Here is a 10,997-nt window from a genome sequence, read left to right as displayed (position 1 = left end):
TATATATATATATATATATATATATATATATTTGGTGTACTGACAATATATTTTGACCAAAAATGTGCAGGCCAGGACAGAAAGGGCCGACGCGTACCAAGTGACCCAGTCTCCATGGGCCTGCAGTTTCCAGGGAGCTTACATCCCCTGATGAAGGTAAAAAAGCAGGTCTATTCGTTAAAAGAGAATTTACTTTTTCCATGAATTGCTCCAGTTCTTTCATTCTGTTCTGTTATATGTTGGTACCTAATGTATGCTACATGTTTGTCTATGTTACATGTGCATGTATACACCTGTAACTCATAGAAATTATATGTATATAGTATTGATTAGAGAATTACTTAATGAACAAACTGAAATGGAATCTGTATTTTAAAATTTGTCCTGTATTTATTATATGTTAATAATGATAATAATCGTCTCTACTAAAGGCACAAGGCCTGAAATTGTGAGGAAGAGGACAAGTCGAGTACATCAACCCCAGTGCATCACTGGTACTTAATTTATTAGCCCCAAAAAGATGAAAGGCAAAGTCAACCTTGGTGGAATTTGAACTCAGAACGTAGCAGCAGACGAAATACCACATTTTGTCCAGTTGGCATGGTAATGATTCTGCCAGGTCAGCTTCTGATTCAAGCAGAAGGCCAAGAATTTTGAGGGGAGGGGTTTAGTTGATACAATCAACCCCAGGATTTGACTGGCATTTTTATTGCATTGCTACCAAAAGAAATGAACAGTGAAGTTTACCATTGCAATTATTTACTTTGTTTACATTTGACGGATATTTGTCCTCATCTTGTTTGTTGTTAACATGTTTTGGCTGATATACCCTCCAGCTTTCATCAGGTGTCTTGGGGAAATTTCAAACCTGGGTTCTCATTCCTTAGGTATTTTTCGATATTATTATTATTATTCAGGTCACTGCCTGGAATTGAACTCAGAATCTTGGGGTTAGTAGCCCGCGCTCTTAACTACTACATCATATATAAATAATGTACATAATTTTAAGACAAAGAAAGATAATTTCAAACAATTAGGAATTACCATTTTTGGCACAAGTGTGAAAGTATCATTTATCAAATCAGATACAATACATACATACTTAAGGTGCCATGCAATAGGACTGAACCTGTACCCACATGGTTGAGAAGCAAGCTTTCTAACCACACAGCCATCCCCGTTCATAACAGTTATTTGATGTTTTATTATTTTATTTATTTAAATGGTAACAAGTTTACTTCACATAATGAGATCCCAAGTTTGATTTAAGGACAAAATATTTATATCTATATACGTTATAGATATAAATATTTATATCTATATAAATTAAATTAAATTAAATACAAAAAAAAGAAAGAATAGAAAAAAAGTAATAAGTAGGTATAAACACATGAACAAAAATAAATAAAAACAAATTAAACGAACGTGTGTAAAAAGGGGACACAAATAATACAGGCACCCCCCCTACACACACGCACTTACTAAACATAGAGGTATACGCATGCGCAAATAAAGACACATACAATAGGAATACAAAATGGTTGATCGTTAGTAAGGAGAGACACACAAATAAGAAAGAAGGAAGTAAAGGACCACTGACGAGGTCACAGAAGTGTGACGAAAGAACTCTGGCCGAAATACGATTAATGTAAAAAATAAAATAAAGCTGAAGCAAATTAACACCCAATATATAGTACGTGTGTTTTTATTGACTAAACTGGCAACACGACCGTCCCGAAATACAACAATGAGAGAGAGAAATGCTAAGAGAAGAAGAGAGAGAAAAAGGGTGAGAGAGAGCGAGAGAAATAGGTAAATAGTGAGTGGGAGAGAGAGAGAGAGAGAGAATGAAAGGGTGGAAGATAGCGGATGAGAAAGTGAGAAACAAGTGAAGAGAGAGCGAAAGAAATAGGGAAATAGTGAGTGTGAGAGAGAGAGGGGAGAAAGGGTGGAAGATAGCGGACGAGAAAGTGAGAGAGAGAAATAGGGAAATAGTGAGAGAGTGACATAGAGAGGGAAAGGGTGAAAGATGTGAAGATGGCGACCAGAAGCCATGTGTTAATTGCTTGTACAGGCAGTGTAGCTGCAGTGAAGATTCCTCTTCTTATAAAACAACTACAGCAAACTAACCCGGCAGTAAGTTTTCTAAACAACTCTTCACATAAACTCTACCAGTTGCACACACACACACGTGCGTTTGTCTGTTTCATATATATATATATAAAACGTATTTTGTGATTTATTTTGCGCACACCTGTCCAGATATATGTTTTAGTATTAAATTCGTACTGCAATGTACACATACATACATATCCGCCTACCTGTCTATCTATTTATTCGTATTAAGGGCATTACTACACGTAAATGCCTCACTCTATTGGGGGACTCTTAAAGTCAAAACTACCAGAATAAATCTGTTTTTAAGGGATTGGCTTCAAAAGTTGCATTTCCTCACGTTCGGTACATTGTGTATTTATTTTGGTAGTTTTGACTTTAAGAGTCCCTCATAGCGTGAGGCATTTACGTGTAGTAATGCCCTTAATATAAATAAATATATTTAAAGGGAATAATTATAAATGTTTCCGTTATGAGGTTTTCACGCTGACTACTTCGTAAATTCTTATAAACATTTTATCCTATTCTAAATTTTATATTTATTTATAAATGTATTTATCTTTGCGTATTTAAGGCACAACACATATTTAGTACAGTAGAAATTAAGGTCAAACTAAAGGGTTTGACCCATTGTTCCTCAGTTGCCGGGTCCAGAGGAAGACGAGCGGAGTGGCTTCTCTCCTTCACATTCCGTCCAAAATTGGCAAGACTGATGCCGTTAATGACCCATTTAAACTCCTTGGGTGCAGGTAAAGAACATGTACACCACCCGTTTTTGGTGTTTAACAAAAATGCTAAGCGTAAACGCCGGGTGTGTGTATTCTTCACTTTCGCCAAATGTTGCATGTCGACAACATAACAAGGGGGGAAAATTACAGAGGGTCGACGTTCTACTGAGGAAGGACTGGACAGGGTTGTTATCGGGTGGACATTAAGATGTGGGGTGAGAAGAAGAGAGACGAATGAAGTTGGAATTTCTTGAGTGGAAGCGGTACAAGATGAACTTTGAGGAGCAGAGGCCACAGGGCTGGAGCTTGCTTGTGAGTGACAATATCTGCTCAGAGATGTCTGTGTGTACAACAGCTGAACTGTCCTTGATATGGGGGAGAAGTACTTCACTGTGGGTCTCATGTAAAGCTTGTTAGAGAATTAATATTGTGGCAAAGAAATTTCAGTGCAATTTTGGAATAACCGTCGCTAAAGAAGGAGAGGGCAAGGAATTGGGTTGGAAGTAAAATATGCGATGATATTGACTTGAACATTGAAGGTAAAGAGTGAAATGCTGCCAAGCATTTGTCCGACGCACTCACGATTCTGTGACGTCGACAATAGTAATAATAATGAGCTTGTGGTAAACTGCTGAGTTGCAGGGAAACTCGCCGAGTAAGTTTCTAAAGAAGAGACAGAAAGCAGACATACAAAATCGAGTAAAGAAAAACAGCTGACAAAATACGTAGGGAGAGAAAAAATAAAAACAGAAGAAAGAAAAGTGAAGAGTAAAAGAGCCATGGTTGAGGTACATTGTGTTTGGTGTTCAGAGGCTTGCTGGATCAGGTCTGTTTAACACCAACATTCTTTGGGCCCCAGAGGGTTACCGTAGCAGGTTTTAATCTATTGGAAACATTTGGACCGCCTAAGGATAACGTTCACAAACCAGGCTCAGAGGCCCCGAGAAAGGTCATGAGGCGCAGTCGTTCTTCCTTTAATTAATTACTTGATAAAAATTAAATTAAAAAAAAACTCGAATGAAACACGGTTCTTTCTCTCAATCGGTGTGGAATCAATTGTGACCTCGTTATTTATTTGACCGACTGTATTAGGATGTAATTATGTCCCTTGGATTAGTTACGAAAGGTTTTTTTTTTTTTTGGCATAATTACAGTTTAGTGCCCTGCTGAATTTGTTGGTTGTATGTGAGAGTCACTATAGTACGAGCTGTGTCCTCCATTTCTATGTCTGGCCTTTGAGAAATGTTGTCATACTTGGAAACAAGAAGAGTGTATCTGGTTGTAGGAAAATCCACCTCGACAAATTTTGTCTGAGCGATTCAAGCATGGAAAAGTGAATATTAAATGAGATTGGTGATGATGATTATATGTTAGTCCAGGATGATTGCCCTTTCTTCACTCTTGAATGATAAAAGTATTTGTTTTCTTTTGTAGTTTGAAATCCAACTTGTTGTCACGAAAAATTCATTGTTTTTCTTCGATACCAATGCTGTAAATGTGAATATTTACCAAGATGAAGATGAATGGAAGGTGAGTTTGTCTCTTATTCTCTCTCTCTCTCTCTCTACCAATAACTGTCTCTCTTTCCATTTGTCTTCCTTTTCTCTCTATCCATATACAATACATCTCTCTTCATTTGTCTCTCTACCAAAATATTTACCTGGTTCCACATCTCTAGTAATATTTCTCCTTCACTGGTTTTCCATCAATATGTCTCCCCCCCCCTCTCTCTCTCTCTCTCAGTATATCTCCTTTTTTCTCCCTGTCTCTTTATCAAAATGTCTTTGTGCCTTCACACTCTTGCTGGTGCCGTGAATAAAGCACCCAGTCCACACTCAGTAGGAGGGGCATCCAGCCATAGAAACCTTGCCACAACAGACAAGTGAAGCCTGGTGCAGCTCCTGTTAAGCCATCTAACCTATGCCAGCATGGAAAACAGACGTCAAATGATGACGATGACGACCATGTCTATATATATACATATGTAAAATGAAACACACACACACACACACATATATTATATATGTTCAACCAGTTCATCTCTCTGATGTCTCATCGAAATGTTTTTTACCAATTTTATTCCAGTGGAACAATATAGGTGACCCTATCTTACACATCGAACTACGGCGCTGGGCTGATATTATGGTCATTTGTCCTCTCGATGCCAATACTCTGGCCAAAATAGCCAATGGACTTTGTGATAACCTGCTGGTCAGTGAAATAAATCTAGTAGTTGTTGTTGCTGTTGTTGTTGAGTTCTAATTGTAGATGAAATATATCTACCTATCTATCTCTCTATATATATATTATACACACTGTATTCCAGTTTGTGATATTAATTCAGGTACCATCTGTATTTTACAGACATGTATTGTACGAGCCTGGGATCAGAAGAAACCCCTCTTATTTGCTCCTGCCATGAATACCCTGATGTGGGAACATGTAATCACAAAGAAACAAATAGAATCCTTGACAGGATTCGGGTATATAGAAATACCCTGTGTTGCTCGAAAGTTGGCCTGTGCTGATGTAGGTAAGGATCTGAATGTGTACTTTTGGGATCACATATTCTGGGTAGCATTCTGGAATTACACAAAAAAAGGGGGCAAAATATTAGGGAAGAAAAGACTGAAAGTGTGAAGGGGAGAAAGTGAAACACATATACACACACACACACATACATGCATACACACATGCAAGCATACATACACACACACATGCATGTGTGCGTGTATCTGTTAGTGCAGGTGTGGCTGTATGGTTGAGCAACTTGTTTTATGACAGTGTGATCTTACGTACAGTTCCATTCCATGGCGTCATGGGTAAATATCTATAGCTCTGGTGTGACCGAAACCTTGGGAGTTGATTTGGTAGAGAGAAACAGAAGGAAGCTTATCATTTGTGTAGATGCATGTATGTGTGTGTGCGTTTGTGCCTCCTTGACTTGACATCACATGAAAGTTGTAAATGAGTACCACTGTTATACAGGCAGTGTCATTCCTTTCCAATATTCTGCAAAAACATGTCTGGCCATGGGCAAATATTACTTTGCTTGGAAACAGGTGAAAGTTGGCAACAGAAAGGACATCCAGCTGTAGAAAACCTGCCTCAATAAATTCCATGTGACCCATGAAAGGAAAGAAAAGTGGATGTTAACATGATGATGATGATGATGATGATGATGATTATAATTGTTTGTATTTGAAACAGGAATGGGTGCAATGGCTTCAGTGGAGACTATTGTTGAGAAAATAGTGGAATACATAGCAGTGCTCCAGCATGGCCACAGTGAAGGTGCTGAAACCAAAGCAGAAGTTAAAGAGTCTCTGGAAACTGAATTGCAAAGCTGACACAAAACTATTCCAATAATTAATAATTCAATTAACAATTTCATTAACTTCCATTATGATCAAGAATTTTTTTTCCTCAAACAAAATATTTCATAATCGAATTCCTTGACATTTCTCTGTGAAATAGGTGCAGATATAGCTGCGTGGTTAAGAAATTTGCTTCTAAACCATGGAGTCTTGGGTTCAGTCCCATTGCAGGGCACCTTTGGCAAGTGTCTTTTACTGTAGCTCCAGTTGACCAAAGCCTTGTGAGTGGATTTAGTAAACAGAAACTGAAAGAAGTCCATTGTCTGATGATGTGTTTGCTCACAATGCTGTTTCAATTGGAAGCATCATCTGATCTGATTATGTCTGTGGTGTGACATCATGGATTCAAGAATGCTGAAACATGTGTAAACAGATGGAATAAAAGAGTATCGAGTCAATGTCCCTGGTCTTTTTCCTCTTATTATTGCTGTGGTCTTTGTATTACTCTTCACAACTCACGTTTAACTGCCTCTCTCTACATACAATGGTAGGAGTTTAACATTGCAGCTGAAATCTACAAGGTTTCGAAATGAGGAGTAGAGAGACAGACCACATCTGATGAAGGGTCCTTTCTCTCTGTTTATTTGTTCTTTTTCCATTTTTTCTTGTTGTTTACGTATTTCTTGTTATTTGCACCGTTGGTGATGTCCTGTATCCATATATGCATGTGTGTGTATATATATATATATTACTATTATATCATCATCATCGTTTAATGTCAGTTTTCCATGCTGGCATGGGTTGGATGGTTCAACTGGGGTCTGGGAAGCCAGGAGGCTGCACCAGGCTCCAGTCTGATCTGGCAGTGTTTCCACAGCTGGATGCCCTTCCTAATGCCAACCACTCCGAGAGTGTAGTGGGTGCTTTTTTACGTGGCAACGACCACGATCGGTTGTTGGTTTTGACGTTCCACTGGCACGGAAGCCAGTCAAGGTGGCGCTGGCATCGGCCACGTTCGGATGGTACCGTTTACGTGCACGGCTACACTAATGAATTTGGAGACTGGTGGGGGTGCCACGAATGGTATGGACCCCCGGAAACTGTGGAATGTTAATAGTGACTTCAAGGTTTCGCCCTGTTGAGTCATCGTCAGACTGCCGAAACTTCGAATTCGCTATCAACATTATTCTCGTTAAAGAATAATAAATTTTTACTCTACAGAAGTATAGAGCAACCCTTCTGATTAACGTAAAATTGTTTAAAAAATTTTTTTTTAATCCTAATTAAACATAAAAACAAACATTAAGGTAAACCGTGCGTCTGTCTTTTCCTATGAAGCAACAACTCAGAGCGGTTGGTGAAGTCCACTTAATGAGTTCTCTCGTATATCAGACTTTGATGAATCGGTAAAACAAGTACCAGTAATATACTAGGGTAAACTCTCCTTTGCTGCATCTAATTAGTTTTGTTTCTAATGAAGAAATTAAGAAATAAATGCTTAAGTAGACAAAAAAAATATCCACAAACAAGGGAGAGCACTCTTTTAGACTATTTACGTTACCTCCCTTTACCTGCTGCAGTCGTTGCTAAGAAGTAAATAAAATATGATGTTAAAGTAAATATAAATACGCAAAATACATAAACACACATTGTATGGTTGCATGTATATACACACACACACACACTAGGAATAAACAACCAAATTCCATGTGACATAATCCAATATAGTGAAATATCATAAATTTATTACAGAAATGGCACAAAGGCCTCAAATTTAGAAAGAAGAAGAGGAGTCAATGAGATTTAGTGATGTTCATCTATTTCTCTCTTCGTTCATGCATACGCATATGTTTTTTTTTTCTTTCCTTTTATTATTCTTTCTCCCCTTCTCAACAGAAGGACAAAGCATTTCATCAGCCATGGTATATTACTGGTACACATTATTTTTAATTTTCCTCTTTTTCTACCCATTTGATGAAAGTAGTTGACATCAGCTGGAATTAAACTCATTTTCAAATCAGATCCAAGACAAACACAGTTTTCATTATATATATATATCCGATATATATAAAATTACATAGACATACGTTTACATTTTAGTCGGACATGAGCACTATTTTGGCCAACCTGCTGCCTTTCTAACATGCATATATATTTAGTTTCATACAGTGCTGCAGTAAACAAAAGATGAGAGTGGGGGGGAGTGTTGGCAACGTTGATGCCATTTTTCAAGAGCTATTAACAATCTTTATGACGCAGGGCCGTGACTTCAAAAAGGGACTGAAATCTTATCTGAATTCTTGTGCTTATCTGTGAGAATGGGTGGCGCCCATCCGCAGCATCGGTAACAGCAGCAGCAGTAGTAGCTGTAGAAACTCTCTGGTTGTGTGACTGATACGTCAAATATCATTCTTTGTATAAAGTGTTTTCATAAAAATGCATAGAATCAATGAATGAGAATTTGAGTGTGTGTGTGTGCAACGGTTTAGCAGTTGCAAACAGCCATTCTTTAGAGAACGCGTTACCAACAGATTGTGACAATTTCATTGTGAAACATTGACATTATTCAACAACTGATTAGAGGCTATGAATATGTGTGCTTGTATATACACACACACACACATGTAAATAGGGTGAATACAATAAATGAACCGGTCACAGAAAAGGGCTGCATCATTAAACACCCTCTCAAAATTAGTCTTAGTGTTTTTAAATTTTGGAATCTAGAATTCTATTTTTGAATCATTTTGGAATCTTTTTTTTTCTAGTTGATTTTTGTTTATTTTCAGATCGTTAATATGGAATGTCAAGTTAAGAAAAATGAGCATTTTCAACACCTCCTTGTTTTTGCTTTTAATCAAGGTTCTAAGGCCACAAAAGCTGCTCGCGACATTTGTGCTGTGTATGGAGAGGGTGCCATAGCTGAAAGAACCGCTCATAATTGGTATGCCAAGTTCAAAAGTGAAAATTTTGACTTCAAAGACACACCTCATTCTGGCCGTCCAGTTGAGTTCGATGAAGAGAGATTAAACCAACTTTTGCACGAAAATTCTCGTCAAACAACAAGGGAACTGGCAGAGAAAATGGAATGCTCCCAAACTGCTATAGAGAAGCATCTTCACTCGATGGGAAAGGTTCAGAAGTATGGAGCATGGGTTCCGTTGAGAACAACAAAAATCAACGAGCCACAATCTCCGCTGGTTTGCTTGCTTGTCACCGCTCAACTCATGGACACATGCAACGATTTCTTTACCGAATTGTTACTGGCAACGAAAAATGGTGTGAAACAAGATCTTTATCTGCGTAAAACGATGTTGTGCGTATGGTGGAACTGGGAAGGGATTATCCATTACGAATTGCTTGAACGGAACCAAACGGTCAACGCGGAACTCTACGCTCAACATGGCGATTCAAGAGAAAAGACCTAATCATCAGCATGGAGTTCTGCTGCACGACAACGCCCGCACTCATATCGCCAATATGACCAAGGAAGTCATTCAAACGCATGGCTGGGAAGTGCTGCCACACTCTCCTGATTTGGCACCAATGGATTTCCACTTCTTTCGATCTCTTTCAAATGCTATGCGCGGATTTTCATTCAATACTGATGCAGAATTGAGAGCTTGGCTGGATCAATTTTTCAAGTCGAAATCGGGTGATTTTTACCAATGAAGTATTGAGAATCTTGTTGAAAAGAAGTTGTAAACAACAAGGGTGAATACATTATTGATCAATTAGTTGTTTTTTTTTGTTAAACCTTTTAAAAAAAACGGTGGGAACTTCGTTACCAACCCAATATATCCAGTGGAGCATGCTGGCTTTATTCCTCTCCTCTCTGCATTTAGAACCCACATCTCAATACAATGTAGCATTGCTGTTCGTAGAAATGCATCATACAATTCTTCCTTTCACTTGAAAAGAAACACCTTTGGTTCCTAACAGCTCTCTGAACTTTCTCCATCCTATTATTATATTGGGTCTCACTCTCACACTTATATACACAGAGACGAGTGAGCACGTACCCTTCCATCATTTAAGATTTTCAGGCAATTCTGCAGTGGAGCCTCTGTATTTAAGACTCATCTCAACTCTTCAACATGTTTACTCTATCTCTTCTCAAACCCCTTACATTCTATCAACAAAATGATTCATCAGTTCTTCACAATCGTTCACATTTATCATTGAGATTTTTAGGTTGTATTTTACGTAGTCCTTTTATTTTTGTCTTGCATTCCAGACTCTTTTCCCATTTTTGGTTTGCTGCTTTGGAAGTCCTTTGTTGTTCATTCAGACAATACCTCGCCCTACACACTTCACTGATGACAATCAATGTACATTAAGTGAAGAGACGAAAGTCAGATCTGTGGAATGGCCCAGGGTCTGGGATTAGAGTCTGCAACTTGATATTGAGTAAAAGCATAACACATATTGGGGGAGATCTTCCAAGCATTTCAAAATGTGCTCTCACAGTTATGTATGTGCGTACGTGTGCAAAAAAACATATACATATATGCATGTACATACATATATGTATACATCACTTAAGATCCTTTTTTCTATTTTTATATATAATAGATATGTATGTATACACACACACAGATATGCATACACATAATTATCTTTATTCACGTGTAATTTCTTTTAGGGAGAGCAAAAGGAAGCAGCATGAAAAGATTTAACAAATTTAATTTCCAAATACAATTTGTCCAGTTTATGAAATAGTCGTGAATCCACCTCAGGTTCTTTAAAATCCTGCAACTGTTTCTAACATAAGCACAAGCCTGAAATTGGTGGAAGGGCCTTGGGGAAATCAATTACAGTAGTTAACCATATATAT

At 37.9% G+C, this 10,997-nt stretch overlaps 1 protein-coding gene across 4 annotated transcripts in view; it reads left to right on the top strand.

The window, feature by feature from the left end:
- LOC106874114 (phosphopantothenoylcysteine decarboxylase) overlaps positions 1-10,319 on the top strand; it is a 37,413-nt gene extending 27,094 nt beyond the window's left edge. Inside the window, exons 1-5 of one of the 4 annotated variants that reach the window (XM_014921722.2) lie at positions 66-156; positions 4,278-4,373; positions 4,929-5,054; positions 5,208-5,376; positions 6,054-6,622. In XM_014921722.2, the coding sequence (XP_014777208.1) occupies positions 115-156; positions 4,278-4,373; positions 4,929-5,054; positions 5,208-5,376; positions 6,054-6,193 (573 nt within the window). In that variant the 5' untranslated portion in view covers positions 66-114 and the 3' untranslated portion in view covers positions 6,194-6,622. Of the gene's footprint in view, positions 1-65; positions 157-1,813; positions 2,137-4,277; positions 4,374-4,928; positions 5,055-5,207; positions 5,377-6,053; positions 6,623-8,949 lie in introns of those variants that run through there. The other 3 variants (XM_014921721.2, XM_052973144.1, XM_052973145.1) reach the window with 3 other exon arrangements.
- The last annotated feature ends 678 nt before the right edge of the window (positions 10,320-10,997 follow it).

The sequence above is a fragment of the Octopus bimaculoides genome, chromosome 15 (genome assembly GCF_001194135.2).
Source record: "Octopus bimaculoides isolate UCB-OBI-ISO-001 chromosome 15, ASM119413v2, whole genome shotgun sequence".
Lineage (NCBI taxonomy): Eukaryota > Metazoa > Mollusca > Cephalopoda > Octopoda > Octopodidae > Octopus > Octopus bimaculoides.
This window is presented reverse-complemented; position numbering and strand designations above follow the sequence as displayed.